The 16463-nt window shown below is 34.2% G+C and overlaps 1 protein-coding gene across 1 annotated transcript in view; it reads right to left on the reverse strand.

The window, feature by feature from the left end:
* Nucleotides 1-4318: 4318 nt before the first annotated feature.
* LOC134273848 (M-phase inducer phosphatase-like) overlaps nucleotides 4319-16463 on the reverse strand; it is a 33473-nt gene continuing 21328 nt past the window's right edge. The window contains exons 6-17 of the mRNA XM_062756067.1: nucleotides 11008-11047; nucleotides 10423-10641; nucleotides 10018-10182; nucleotides 9641-9784; nucleotides 9335-9436; nucleotides 8788-8943; nucleotides 8445-8552; nucleotides 8098-8160; nucleotides 7804-7902; nucleotides 7398-7531; nucleotides 6728-6845; nucleotides 4319-6457 (exon numbers count right to left, since the gene is read on the reverse strand). Of these exons, the coding sequence (XP_062612051.1) occupies nucleotides 6320-6457; nucleotides 6728-6845; nucleotides 7398-7531; nucleotides 7804-7902; nucleotides 8098-8160; nucleotides 8445-8552; nucleotides 8788-8943; nucleotides 9335-9436; nucleotides 9641-9784; nucleotides 10018-10182; nucleotides 10423-10641; nucleotides 11008-11047 (1486 nt within the window). The 3' untranslated portion in view covers nucleotides 4319-6319. The remainder of the gene's footprint in view (nucleotides 6458-6727; nucleotides 6846-7397; nucleotides 7532-7803; nucleotides 7903-8097; nucleotides 8161-8444; nucleotides 8553-8787; nucleotides 8944-9334; nucleotides 9437-9640; nucleotides 9785-10017; nucleotides 10183-10422; nucleotides 10642-11007; nucleotides 11048-16463) is intronic.

Raw genomic sequence — 16463 nt, forward strand, 5'->3', positions numbered from 1 at the left:
GTGAAGAAAGAGGAGTGGCATTTCTTCTTTTGTTATGGATGTTCCGTGACACATTGTAAAAGAATAATTTTCATATTTTGTCAAATATTTGTGTCATAATAATGGACCTTTTCAGATTTTTTTTTTTTCATGCAGTGCAAGTCAATCAAAACATAGAAGTTCACCCTGATATACTCTAGTAATAAATAGACTACACTGTATTATGCTGTAAAGCACAATAAAGAATGAAAATTATCAATATTTTGTTTGTTTTACTCAGAAGCTCCAGGAAAATAGAAAATGTGAATAAATCCAACTCATTTGATCCATATACATACAGCTGTGGTGGTCAGCCGAGTTCAAAGGCTGGTAACCAGATAGCTCAGTCGGTAGAGCATCTGACTAGAGATTCAGGGGGCCAAGGTTCGAATCCCAGTCTGGTCCAATGTATGTTTCTCCTCTCCCTTTACACAGTACAGATGTATGGTCAATATCTATGTATGTCTATGAGTGATAAAATGTTGAAATCCTGCAAGAGCCATAGCACATTGAAAGGTATTTTCATCTACATTGAAAGCAATATGTAACAAGTGGTAGAACAAAAAATATGTATTGTAACCAGTGGTTACTGAAAAAATAAATTAATGTGAAATTCCTTCAAAATGCTATACCTCCTACAGTTTTGTCTGATTTCAAAATAAATATAAAATTGATGCATTGTTTTTTTTTTTCTATTTGATTGGGTGTTGCTATGGTAACTAAACATAGAAATATGTTGAAATTCCTTCAAACCCCTGCTTTTCCTAATTTTGGTTTGATTTCAATATTACTTAGTGCACAAGTAGACTATAGACTAAGATTTAGTGCAATAGTTTTTGATGAACGGTGTTGCTATGGGTAACAAAAATAGAAATTTCTGTGAAATTTTTTGAAAAACCATATCTGCAACAGTGTTAATCTGATAGCAAGAAATCTTGCCACAAACAGACTTAACTAAGGACCATTATTCTATTTAATTAATGCTGATGCTCAGTTTCAAGTCAGGTGTTACTTTTCCTTTGTTATTAATACAAACCTGTAGAGTTACAGTCTCATCAGAGACTTCTGGTTTCATTTATTAAACAAATAAATGTCAGATATTCCTTTATGTGATAATTTAAAAATATCTACAGGTTTGTTTGGAATAAAATGGGGAAAACATCGAGGTATGTACCAAAACAATTATAAACTGCGTGTGTTGTCTATGACCCCTTGAGTCAGAAAAACAACATATGCAGCTTTACTTGGGTACAACAGCATTCCAATAATTAAAAATGATCTTTGATTTACTCCACCGCTGTTGATTCTTAGCTCTTTTTGTCAGAGACCAATGAGCTTTTGTGATATTAAGGTGTCTGTCATCCAGCCATCTGTGTGACTAGCTGTCTGTCTGTCTGTCCATCTGTAAACAATTTTTCAAAATGCTATCCCTCTACAGTTTTAGTCTAATTTCAATATAACATGGCACACAAGTAGACTACACTATATCACCGAGTCAAAAAATTTTGTGTTCGCATCTTTTCAAAATTTTGTTTGTGATATGATCCTTGATAATGAAAATTAAACTGGTCCTTGAAGGATGTTGCATAGGAATATTTATCATAAATAACATATGCATCTAATAATCTACATTTAGTGAACTTGTATCTGGGAAATATAGAGCAAAGTTCATCAATATGGAAAATCTATGGAAATACCCCATTTTTGTCTTTTCTTGATTACTTAATTCCCATTGGAAGAAGGCTTAGTAAGGCTCCTTATTTCTCCATTACCCAAAGCTGCTTAGTACCAATTTAGGTTTAATTAAGCTCAGTGGTTCTTGAGAAGAAGTTGAAAAGTATACAGAGGGACGGACAGACGGATAGATGGAGGGAAGCTAGACACCTGTCTCCGGGACCATAAAACTGAGATGAGCTCACTTTTGATCCAAGTCTCACTTTTTCGAAAGGGATTAATACATCTAGTGGAAATTGGAAAAGTGAGACTTAGATCAAAAGTTAGCTCATATCAATTTTATGGCTATGGAGCCTGGTGATCAGAAAAGCTCACTTGAGCTATCAGCTCAGTTTTTTGTTTTCAAGTACAAGTTGAATGTGGTCTCATGTGCCACTTGTACTTGAAAACTAATAGAACTAGATGTGTTTGTAAATCACAGATGCCTCATATGACAGCTTACAGTGAAGGTTGTAGTTTCTCAAATGCAAGTCAACTCAAAGGTCAAGGTCAAAATGTTGGTATCCAAATAATCTTGTCATAATGAATGAACCTATGAAATATGAAAGTACTAGTACTAACTATTCAAAAGTTATGACCAAGGTCAAAGGTTTTAAAAAGTGGATAAAACTCTAAGGTCAAGGTCAAAAGTATTTCTACCCATTGAAAGGTCTTGCCACAATGAAAATACATGTTTGAAATATGAAAGCCCTAGTACAAACCATTTTGAAGTTACAGCCAAGATTTTGGTTGTTTGTCTTTTTTTTTTCGTAAAAATTTGTTAAACTTCAACATCAAGTCAACTTTGGTGGACGACCCAAAGAAAGGTTTTGTCACAAGGAAAACACATGTGAAATCTGAAAGCCACAGCCACATTCACTAAAAATTATAGGTATTAAAGTTCAAGTTTTTGAGAGACAAGCAGGGCAAAAACTTTAGACCCCCTGAATCTTCAGTTATGGTGAAATAAAAATATGAATTACTCTTCAATTATACATGTATAATCATTACATTTATCATTAATTTTGAAAACATAGAGCTCTATTTTCATATCCACAAAAAGATGTTTTCATAAATCACTGATGTCCCTGTATGGCAGCTTTTCGCAAAGGTAAAATGTTTCTCGAATGCAAGTTAAATTCCAAGTTCAAGGTCGTGAGATGAAAAGATACTGTTACCCAAAGAAAGATTTGATTCATTGAATGTACCTGTGAAAATATGAAAGCCCAGGCACCAACTATTCAAAAGTTATGAAAATGTTTTCAAAATTAAAGGCGTACAAGGCGAGGACAACCCCTCGCTCTGAAATTTTTTTTCCTCTGAATTCTGAGAGTTCATGAAAACTTACATTTTTCAAAAATTGTACTGTCAGTTCCATATACTGTAGATGTACTTTTTTCAATGGGGTCATAATTCCGCGGAATCTCAATTTCTGTTTAATCTGTGAGTAGAAAGTTAAGCGGATTTCTTAGACTGTTACTATAAGCCTTACATTTATATTAAGTACGCTTGGACAAATTTCCGCGTCAAATTTGTGACTGCGTACATAGCATAAATTAATACCACACGGAAAAATGTGCTTCTACAATTAATTTCAGTGAGACACAAATTTAGCAATATGTCCTTCAAAAATTGGTATTTTATTTTTATGGAGATGTAAATTCAGCAATTTTGAACTGCGCACTAAAAAAGTATAACAAATAAAATGCAATTAATTTTTAGCGGTATTCAATTACAGTACTGTCACCGCTAATGCCAAAAATAAATCCTCGCTAAAAATTCTGCTTATATGGTATAATCTTTTAGACATTTGTTTCCTTGATTTCATTGAAAAACTAACTGATAAATAATTTATATATTTCACATTTATTTTAAGTTATGTGGAAAAAAAAAGACGTTCACACATGATTTGAACTCTCTCCAAACCTGGAGGTTAGTTGCAAGATAGAAAGTGTTAACCTCAGAGCCACAACTTTGTTCTTGAGGTTAGTTTTTTGCAAAAATGGGTCAAACTCCAGGGTCAAGGTCAAAATGTCAATTATGTGTTACCCAAAGAATGGCATTGTCACAAGGAATACACAAGTGCAGTTTAAAAGCCATGTCTCCAATCAATCAAAAGTTATGGACAAGGTCAAGTTTTTTCTGGACAGACAGATGGCAAAAATTAGATACCCCTGAATCTCTATTATAAAATTAATTTTAGTAAATCAATAATTTTGAAGATTAATCTTGGGCTAAACTAAGAGACCATGCTTGATTTAACGTGTCATTATTTTTTCAGTCATATTTTGTCAAGTTTTAAGTCCGAACTCTACTTTTCTCTTCCTTTATTACAAATACAAACCAGTAGAGTTACAGTCTCGACAGAGACTTATGGTTTCAGTCATATTTTGGCAGAAAATAAAATTGATATAAACAGCTTTTGAAATATATTAGGTTTCCCTTGTGGCCCCCATCCTTTGTGTGCCAAGAAGGTAGAAATCTTTGACACTATACATCCAAAATAAAACCTGTATCTTCATCTCTTAGTCTTAGTAAAATAAATGGCACCAGTTTAAAGAGTTCAGAACACAAGAAAACACATACAAAGACTGATAAAATTTTTATTACAGATAATCTGTCAGATATTACTATAATATGAGCTAGATATAATGTATTGGCATTAAAATATATAACAAAACAAGCTATTGTAATGGTAGTTATACTTTATTTCTCTCTCTCTCTCGGACCTTGAAGTTTGAGAAATGTCCAGACAAACACTAACCGCTCCTAACTAATCTCTGATAAAACTCTGTGATAAAATAGACTCTGTGGTGTTCAATCTCTGTGAGACCTACTTCTATGTGTGTATTGCACCACCTTCATCACAAGTCAATCACAAGTCAGAAGGAAGCCACATTTATAATGAGACTCCACCCTGCATGGCACCACCAGAAACCCAACATACACCCAGGTACCACCTCAACATTTAAAATCAACCTCTTTCCTACTCATAAAACCACAATACTGCTAAAACTCCTCTTCAAGTAAAATGCTTACCATCTTCCAAGTTAGACACCGATAAAATTAATTTCTACAACAGCCATCAGCCTAATAAACACCAGGGATAAAACACAGCTAAACTAATCTAAAATCCACTACGATACTACATTTTAGCCTACTAAAACTATTCACACAGAATAAATACCAATAATTTAAGTGAATTTCGCGAGAAAATATACACAACAGATACACAGCACAAATAAAAGCCATTTAAAATCAGAATCCCAGCTAAACCACAGTAATCACACATACTTTCCAAGAACTTCTGATCATATGAAAAATCCAACATCAAAGACCTACTCATTGTTTTGTTGAAAGATTTTACAACTTGTTTTCATTCAGCAACTGATGACTTCCAAGGAGTATTCCAATTTAAAACAGATGCCTATAGTCAGATACACTTCACACAACTACAATCAACATTTCTACCCATAGATATACGTCTTAACTTCTCTTGCCAAAGATTATATGTCCAAAAATTAAACCTTTTTTTTTTTAAAAGACTAATGCACAACTGAACCAATTTCTCTCTACTTCTGCCTTCTCATTCTAACCATTCCACTCATTACTGATTGCTTGAAGCAAAGGTTTAAGATAAATAGATTTGGTTCTGTAAATAAATATATCTCTGTACATCTCGTATATCTCAATCTGTACACTGTACACAGTATGTACAATCATTATCATGACCCTTAAATAATCAGCACTGACTCAAAGCACTACGTAAAACAGGTTACTTTTATACATCATTCTCCATATTTACCAACCATTCACACATAACTCATCGTCTCTCCTCTTATACAAAAAAACTTGTGATTTAATTTCTTTTACAAATTTTGTTGACTCTAATTCTTTCTCTTTTCTAAGTATTATCTCTTCAAAAATTTTTTTCTTTTAACAGTTTTAATCATTTGTGTTGTTGTAAAGTAAAAATTCCAGTAGATAACTTTATTACAAAAAAATATGAAGACTCTTAATATAAATCACACATTTTACGGAAAAATAAATACAAATCCACATACTCTGTTATAGTTCACTTACACAAACATAAATATACACATCACACAATCACAGACACACAAAAAAATCAGATCAGCTGCACTCAAAAGTCATGATAGTGATAATAGGACTATACAGCGTAAGGTAACAAAGCGGGGGTCGTATTTACACATATAACTTGTATCAACATTCATTGACCCCTGTATAGAGCCCAACTTTTGTACAGCTTTGTACAGATGTAATAATACCTATTTACAATGGGGCAGTTACATCTGACAGTAGATAGAATAAGCACTTAAGGCCGCCAATGATATCATCGCACACATAATCAATATTTGGAATCATTAAATTCTTCTTAAGAGTGATGACACTCTTCTTTTTCGTTTTTTTTTTCTTCTGTATAAAGTCTTAAGTATACATAACAGATCGATAGTAAGAAAGAACAGATAACAGCTAAAATAGACAATAAAAAATAAAAACAAATAAAAAAACAAAAACAGTCAATAATGGAGACAGAACAATGGCAGCTGATGCATGATGGGATGGCTTAGATCTTGAGTGGACGGAATCCCGGACGATTGGTCTTCTCTCCGGCCCAGGACTTGGACTTGAGTCGGAAATGTCGCAGATCCTCGGAATGGTCCTTGTGTAGCATGGGCTTGTACGACTGAGGCTCACAGAGGGACTGAAAAATTAACAAGAAATAAATAAAACATATTGAAAAACATAAAAAAATGTAGCAATGCATATCTCTCATCTCAAGTGAAATGTTATCGTGTTTTCATCTCTCGAAAATGAAATGTTATTACAAGTACAAATGTTTTCATCTCCCCGAAAAAGAAATGTTATCAATGTACAAATGTATTTAAGAAGTCATTTTCAGTATAATCTACATTGATCAACATCTTTATTCATTTTTTCAGTCAGTTACTACTTTGCTGCAGTGAACCCTCACCTTCTGATTTTCGTAGAAGTTCTTGTAGCCGCCCTCCAGGATGTAGAGCTCTGGGTAGTGCAAGTGGGGGTAGCAGTCCTTGTTGGAGTCTCTGTCAAACTTCCTCAGAAATCGGCTCCTGAAATCATCAAAATATACATCTTAGTCATGGTTACAGACTTAAGTATCAATTCTATTTCTTGTAATTCAGTCCTATGGGTATAATACTGAAAAGATTTGAATGTACTGAGATATATGTTTCTAAGAAGGGTCTTTACTTTACATTTTCAATGCCCTATGAAGTGATTGTTGAAAGGGGGTTGCTTCTAAGAAGGGTCTTTTACTATAGATTTTTACTAAATTTAATTTCAATGCCCAATGAAGTGATTGTTGAAATGAAGGGGGGGGGGGGGGGGGGGGGGGGGGGGCGGCTTCATTAAGGCTGATATAAAAGACATACAGATTTAGTCCTCTCTTTGAGGAAATTCAAACTGGTTGCTTTTGGGGGATTAGAGACCTCATAAGATTGATATTATATGCTCACAGAATACAGATTTGGTATTTTCTCTAAGGAGAATTCACACTGTTTTAGGGCAATGGGGACCTCATTAAGGATTATAATATGCTTACAGGTTTTGTCCTCTACCTAACGAGACTTTGCTGTGATTGTTTTTTGGGATGATAGACTTACAGGTTAGGTCCTCTCTCTGATGAGAATTCGCAGTGGAAGATGAGGATGTTCCTTTTGTCGGGGTTCTGGGTCGTCACGGGGGTAGTCAGGAACTTCTCCAGGATCCCCTCCTTTGTGTAGATATTCTGGGCCCCCTACAAAAGCAAACCATATCTTATTAGTTTCAAAATTAAAACTTCAAATACTCATGAACATGAATATGTACATTGAAATTTATTGATTTGAAATTCTTAGAGAGTTTAATGAAGATTTTTAGCTTTATTTCAAAATGGCTGTCTTTGTCATGATAAAATTCAATGTAATCATTCTGTAAGTCAGGATAAAAATGAACATAAACACTCCTAATGAATTTCAGTTTATCGTACAAGATTTCAGATAATGATGAATTCTGATTAGTGTAACATACCCTAATGTGTCCACCCTCGTACTCATAAGGATAACGGCAGTCGATGACAATAGCCTGCTCAATCACGTGATCATACTCCCCAGTGATAACCTGCGACAGCTACAACACAGAATAAAACCTTGCTTATTTCTTTGTTTTTAAAAACTGTTTCTTCCATGAAAGTAAATTCAAACATAACCTAGGGATTATTGCTAAGGATTTTTTTAAAACTTTTTGAAGAAGTATACTAAAAATTCATCATTTAAACTTCGTCAGATTTAATTGTAAATTTTAGCTACTGGTTCCATTACTTACAGTTTCTGATGAAATGGCCTTCAGGTCCGAGTGTTTTCCTGGGAATGTAGGCAGACAGTAGGCCTGGAAACATAATTCAATTCACTTTAGTCTAATATATTTTAAATGTCAAATTCATAATTTACAATTAACAAAATTTTCATCTCCTCCAAAAATTTTTTTTTACTCATAATATCAACACAAATGAATGTTCTTGACTACATTTTAAATTGCCATTAATATATCTTGATGCAACAGTTGACATTTAAATCAAAAGTGATTTGCTTCTGTAATTTTGTATAACTAATCATTTTACTATTATCTGTAAATAATGTAGAAGACTTTAAACAACCAACAGAAATCCCTACCTTAGAGCAGTCTCCTATCAGGTCAGGCTCATCAGCGATTCTGTTGAGGGCAGATTTAATCATTGCCTCCGACTCTGAGTGACATCTGTGGAGCTTTGGTTTCAAGTTCTGTAAATAATAAATAAAATTACAGCACATCTTTCATCATGAGAATCCTATCATAATGTAATTCTATTTTATTTCAGTGATTTCTTATTTATTATATGTAAAAATTTTACAGTGTTGCACAATGGTTCTGTTTGTCTTATATCAATGTAAAGTTCATACAAATATTATTCACTTTAAAATCCTCCTCACTGGATCACTTGTATCTATCAGGATCGTTAACTGTTGACTTATTTACCTGCAGTGGACTGGTGATTTCCGTGGACACAGGCCGCCTCCTCTTGCTCTGGATGGGTGTGTTCTCGTCTCGGTCACGCTTGGATGATAATCGTCTACATTTGAAGTCGAGCGTGGACTGAGATCTCTGAAGCATTCGTCTCTGTGTACGCCGAATCTAAAAAGTTTATGATTGTTTCCATAAATGTTTATAATATATACTCATCACTAAAAACATGCAACAAAGAGGGAGAATGATCAATATTCTTGTCTTTAAGTATTCACTAGGTCTTGTATTTGTTTTACATGATTAAAGTCATGAATTGTTAATTACGTATGTCTGTTATATATTTTTGTTTTACATGATTAAAGTCATGTTAATTAAATTGTATATATTACGTACATTACATTTGATTTACATGCTATGATTGATGAATTGTTAATTAAGCATGTCTGTTATATATTTCACTGAGTCGTACATTACATTTGATTTACATGCTATGATTGATGAATTGTTAATTAAGTATGCCTGTTACAATGCTGGTCAGATAACTCTGATAATGACTTACAATGGGAGTTTCACTGTCTGTGTCATCTGTACAGAGGGCCGTGGAGTTGAGGACAGGTGCACTAAAAAGCTGACACAGGCTGCTGGGAACATTGTCGTTAATCTACAAAATCAATCCATAATTGTAATCAATGTATAAACAGTTTAACTTTGTAAACAGCAATACACAATGCACTTTCCATATAAAGAAAAATAAACTCAATTTAGTATAAGTTAACCACAAAGCAATTGACTTTCTAAATCTTATCCTTGTAAAGATATTGACAGAGCGTAATATATTTAACCCCTATGAGATGACGAGCGTTACCTCTGCCACTTCCTGGTCCATGAAGCTGTCCAGGAAGCCGTCGTCCATTTCCTTCACCTCCTCCTCCTCATCGTTCAGGAAGAGGTTGGTCTTCAGCGGACTGCTGGACTCGTCTTGTGGGGTCAGGGAGATACTGGTGAAATCCTACAACAAAAGTACACAATAAATGATGGGGTATCTGGAAACCAGATGACTTCTTTCTAATCGCTATTACATATTGAAAGATTGAGCAGGACCTAACGTTTTCTTGGGTTTTATTTAAATAGGTTTACTACCAAAAAAATAAGATATAACACTTGTAAGAAATGTGCTGTGATGTATCAGTTGTGTTCCTTTATTAGTGACAGTTTTGGACTACAGATGGCACTTCTACTCACCAGTCCTGTGGCTGAGGCCCTGCGTCTGGTGGGTTCGGGGCTGCTCTTTACGGGGGAGTACTTGAGGGGGGAGCAGGTGTCCTCGCTGATGATCTTCATCACCTTGTTACGCCTGGGTACACCTTTAGGGGCCACAAAGAGGAACTCATCATGTGAATCCTCCTCCTAAAAAACAAGTATGATGTCATTTATACATTCAGTGTCCGACAACTTAAATATAAATAGTTTGTAAACAAATTACAAGTAAACTTTAATTTGATAATCAGTCTATCTTTTTCCCTCTTAATGTTTTTGAAAGGACTGTGCTTTATCTCAGATTTGCTTTACTGTCTACAGAAATGAAGCATATTCAAGAAGAATCCATCACATCATATTTTTTTATGCAGACTTTTTTTGCTTCCTTACCCTGTCTGTGAGGCACACTCCACTGTCCTGGGAACTGTTCTCGTCCAGGTAAAACTTGGGTTTGCTGAGAGTCGACATCTGAGGAGATCTAGCGGAGGGAATGGGAGGGGACACCTCTGAGGGGCTCACCACTGGGGAGGCTGATGTTGTGGGTGGGGACACGGTACAGTCGTTCTCCTTGTCCATGAAATCTACAGGGCTGAGTCGCATCATGGGAAGCTATGAAACAAAACATTTGTACAATTAGAAAATTATTATACACTTTGACAAAATTTACAATAAGTGCCTCCTAAAGTAATGGCAGACTTGGGTGAATTTTCATCTCTCTACGTTACAATTGGGTCATACACTAAGAATGGTTGCAAATTTGTAAAATTCAGTATATTTGTAAAATTCAGTAAAATTTTAACTTTCCTTTCATTTATTGCATTACAGTATTCTTAACTAGTAAACATCTTGTTCAGTTACTAAAATGGAAATATGTATAATTTTATCAGAAATTCCCAATCATTTTAAGACAAATACAGTATTATACATTAAAGCTCCAGTGAGCCCTATATAATGTTGGATTCCTTGTCTACTTACAGGCATGGACTGGATTCTTCTGAAGGATATGGTCTTCTTCCTGCAATCAGTCAAAAATAATCCCTGAGATTCTAACTCTGACCAAAAACACTCATCACTTAAGTCCAGTGCCATCCTTACACATGTAACCCAAGTCAATCTTTTGGGAGAGTGAAGTTCTAAGTTTGTCAGGATTATAACAGTGTGAGAGATCACAATGTCCCAACACCCAAAGAGCTGAGCTATATATCATACAAATCTCAACACTTCCTATCAATTAGAAGTACTAGAGATGCATCTTAATTGATTTGTAAGTGGCTAATTGGGAGACTTTTCTCACCATCTTCACCTGGCCAGGTAACAATGCTCAGGTGGGAATAATTTGTGGTCACTGTACAAACACCTGAGAGGGCCCTAACAGGTAAGGTGCTCAGGAGTCATTTAGAACTCTCCATTACACTTCTATATTCCTCTAAGTGTTCTCATTAACACCTATCACAACTGGACAGATTAGTAAAAATCATAATTACACATCCAAATAGTTCCCAGGGCCATTAGATGGATTAACATACAACTATTAGTGATGAGAACTTTACAATAGATTAACCTCAACAAGATTATTACAAGATAATTTTTTTTTTCTAAAATGATAAAGTGAACTTCTTAATGAACTTTGATATGTCCCTCAGCAAAACTCTAGGTGTAAAATCAGTTTTCCCCTACAGTACTCAACTTCATTTTATGACATTGATTTTCAATATTTTTCAGCAAGAAAGAGACAAAAATAACCAAAAAGAATTCCCCCTTAGTGAATTTTACATCATTCTTTTTATGATCTACTGTGAAAAAAATCATAAAACACAAAAGAATATTAACAGCTTGTACCAGATAAATTCACTATCATTGGCTTGGACCACAAACTAATAAATTCATAATACCCCTTTATTCTTAAAATACCCATGTATGTGACACACTTTATTCCTTGTCACATTCTGATTTGTAAGAATCATACAGCTTAACTTTTACATTATTTCTACCATTCATAGACTAGGACCTCTACACAAGCACATTTTGAATTATATGCCAGTTCTTTTTCTGAAATGCCCATGGATTATTTTATATGGTCTGAGAACAATAAGAATTATTAGAAATTTTTTAAAAAGTCCAAAGCTAAGATATTACACAACAAAGGCCCAAAATTTCTTTTTAATCCGTCTTTCATTAAACACGGTTACTTATAAATATCTACATGCATCTGTATGAAAGTAAAAATAAATGTTTTATCTGATGTAATATAAAACCACAAGAGTTGACATACCAATCAGTTTTCAGTAAATCAAAAGAAGCCATAATATTATAACAAGTACATTAGCATTATTATTACAGTAATACCGGTACATTTATTCATTTTTTTATTCACAGAAAATAAATTTGAAGTAAATTTGATAAATATGCCAACTCTTGTAGCGAATTTCAAAGTTGACCTGCAATTTATCAACATAAAAATATAGTAACTATATTAAAAATCAAACTTTTATCTACAGGTATAGCTATAAAGCCCATTAACTTAACAAGGACAGAATGAAAATGAAAATGATGGAGAGAAAGGCACATCACCAGGATCCCTATTTGCCCTGAATATGTATGGTGGAAGCATTGCAAATTTATTTTTCTATCAATTGGGAATGATACCCATACTTAATATTCAGTTGAGAAAAATAACATCAAAGTATAATGGATACTTTCAATTTCCTCCATGGAAGAGTTATAGTTCCTAGTGCTCTCTTTTGTGAAAGTTGGAGAATAGAAAAAAATCTCCTAAATTTTACTTGCATCTGAACCATCCCTTAACGCCTCCTCATATTACTTTTGTCTGCATAAAGGATCATATAAATCTTCAAATATTATAATTAACAAGATATTATAACCCCCCTGAACAAGAGGCACAACTTTGTCCAAAATTACTTGATTGTATCCAAAAGAGAACATGACCTAGTAGATATTTTTATGATAAATGCATGGATATCAAGTTTTGTTAAGGAATTATCCTAAGTTGGTTATGGATTTGCTGCAAAAACTGTAACCTGTTCATTCAGTTATCAAGAAAAATCAGTCGGTTCAAAATCTGGAGCTAGTCTGAAAGTGTCCATCCTTTAAAGGAAGAGTAATCATATAAGGCTAAATAATTACAGAGTTACACCAAAAACAATACTCTGGATACTCATCTGAGAATGTAAGTCAGATTAAGCATCTAAAGCAAGTCTGAATGTATCCATCCCATAAAACATTATCCAAGCTATCAAAATAGGTGAAAATATGGCTAAAACTTGCTGCCTCATAAAATTGTGTCATAGATCAGATCCAGTATAAGAAGCAAGTCTGTTAGTGTCCATCCCTAGACACATCATACATACATTATAGACCCTTTTCCTATGACAAATTTTGCCTAAAAGTTATTCCCCTTAGCTGCCATCTTGTAGGGCAAAGTAGTGAATTTACCTCTTTGAGCAACCAACTTTTAACATGCATGCGAGAAATATATGGGGGGAAATATTTACAATCTTAAAATTATGAATTAATAGAGGCTTTAACAAATGTATATTCATTAGAAAAAGTACGTAAGGGTTGCCCGCAACCCTGTGTCTCGCCTGCTGTCGCTGTGGTTAGTAAGAAATGATTGTCTGATAAACTGAAGCATTTATTGACATTTCAGAAGGAATAACTCAAAAATACAATAATAAAGAAATGGAACAGCTGACTTAATATCTAATCCCTTGGCGATTATATTGGCATTTATATATATATACATATACCCTGTAAATTCACAAATTATTGTGATGTTTTTATTATTGTGAATATTGCAACGTGTTATGAGTCGCAATAATTTGAACTTGCATTTTGAAATCAAATCCACTGTATATGTATCAAGTCATTCATGCAGAAAATGTAGGTGAAGATTACCTAATTATGGTACTGATATTGTTGGTTACCCATGATGTGTAGACTGACAAATTATCATGCCACTATAAGTTATAGTTGCTGAGATATGGACCTCCACCATAAATTTATATATACGGAAAAATTATCAAGATGACCTAATTCTGGTACAGGCGTTTGTTACCCATGATGTATCCACTGACAAATTATCATGCCACTATAAGTTATAGTTTGAGATATGGACCTCCACCATAAATTTATGCAAAGTCACTCATGCGGAAAAATGTAGGTCAAGATGACCTAATTCTGGTACAGGCGTTTGTGGTTACCCATGATGTATCCACTGACTAACTATCATGCCACTATAAGTTATAGTTGCTGAAATATGAACCTCCATTATCAATTTAACCAAAGTCATTCATGCAGAAAAATGTAGGTCAAAATGACCTAATTCTGGTACTGATGTTGTTGGTTACTTATAACCTGTACAATGACAAATCATCATGCCATTATAAGTTATAGATGCTGAGATATGGACCTCCACCAAAAATTTAACCAAAGTCACTCATGCGGAAAAATGTAGGTCAAGATGACCTAATTCTGGTACAGGCGTTTGTGGTTACCCATGATGTATCCACTGACTAATTATCATAACCCTATAACTTATAGTTGCTGGAATATAGGTCTTCACCATAAATTATATTAAGTCCAACTTAAGGAAAAAATCGGAAAAATTTGAATTTTTTTTTTCAAAATCATACTTGGGATATAAATTTTTATCCATAGAATATTGTGTCCAAATTTAACTGAATAAAATTTGAGAAAATTGTTTATAAAACTTTGACATTTGGGTTAACCAAAAGTTGGACGCCGACGACGACGACGACGGAATCTATGGTCGCTATGTCTCGCTTCGCGACATTCGTCGCAGGCGAGACAAAAATAGCGTTATCTTTACCTCAGTAACCAGTATAACAATTGAACTTGGTTGAATAAGGGATCTGGGAACGTTTCCCATCAATATGGCAGCTAAGGGGAATAACTCCTAGGCAAAATATGTCATAGGAAAAGGGTCTATGGTTACTTGGGAATATGCTTGCTCCTAAAACTATGACCAGGAAAAAGACACTAACACCAAAGCCAACACTGGGGGTATAGCATAAGCTCAGCTCGACTTTGTCAAGGTGATCTAAAAATTATTCAGTCTCACTGCATTCCATGTGATCATCATGTACTCATGTTAACTGAAGCAAATCTTGCTGGAAAGTATACACTATAACCATACAACAGAAACAGAGCTGCACTGAGCAACAACACTCAGGAATCTGACTGAAATACGATTGAATCTGACAGAATATTACTTGTGAAATCCAACTAGATCCACTAACCGAAAGAAGGACAACAACAAAAATAGTAAATGAATTTATTTCTTCAACATGTTCAATACACTTGATTGCAATACTGGTTGTGTTGAGAGTAAAGAATTTCCAAGCAAAAATAAGAGTGGGAGATTTATTTGTAAATTTCCTTGAACAAAGCAGCAAGAAGATGAGAATGACAATATTTTGTCTTTTTACCAAATTGGATGGTCTTGGCGCACTGAAATTTTAAAGGGTGAAATACTTTTGTCCGGGTTTTACTTTTTGTCAAGACTTTTGTTGTGTTTTTTCTACAGCTGTTACAATAGTTGCTGACTATAGAAAATTGTCACTAAAGTCATCAAATCAACGACAATACACAGAAAAGTCTGAAAAGTCTCTAATTTTTTACAAAATATATTTTTAAAGCAAATTACTGGTATTTGTACTGCGGATTCAGCAATATTTGTGGGCATCAATTTTCATGGATAAAGTAAAGATAACTTTTTGGAGGATAATTTATGTAAATTTGTGGATAATGACCATACAAAAATAAACAAGAGGCCCATGGGCTTTATAGGCCACCTGAATATCATGCAACAACTTTCCAACAAACGAATTTGGTTCTTGTTTTAAACAGAAGACACAAAATTTACAATTTTGAATGAGGCACAATTGCTTATCATAACTATACACTTAGCATGCTTAAATTGTTTTCTTAATACCCAAAGATAGATCAGAGTAACAAAGAGAAAATGCATTTACACTTTATAACCAGTTGTGCACCCCACTCCATAGCTGCAGAACTGTAGCTCTCTGAAAAAATATATATATATTGACAGACCGGAGAGCTACAGTGCCACCCATTGAAAAAACTGTATAGTTATTGCGCACAAAAAAGAATTTGGAAGAATTAATCAAGAACAGAGTGCTTTTTTTGTGCGCAATAAATATACAGTTTTTTTTTAGTGGGTGGCATTGTAGCTCTCCGGTCTATCAATATATTTTTTTGGAGAGCTACACTTCTGCAGCTACCCACCTCACAGGAACCACTGATACTTGGGCAACATATTTCAAAATTTTCAAAAAGACATCTTCGCTCATTATAAATGGTTGATTAAAACCAAAGAGCAGATTTTAAAGCAATAATTTTTCAGAATATTTATACCCCCCACCTCTGAC

The sequence above is a fragment of the Saccostrea cucullata genome, unplaced genomic scaffold (genome assembly GCF_032062105.1).
Source record: "Saccostrea cucullata isolate Sc308-1 unplaced genomic scaffold, CSIRO_AGI_Scuc_v1 ctg140, whole genome shotgun sequence".
Lineage (NCBI taxonomy): Eukaryota > Metazoa > Mollusca > Bivalvia > Ostreida > Ostreidae > Saccostrea > Saccostrea cuccullata.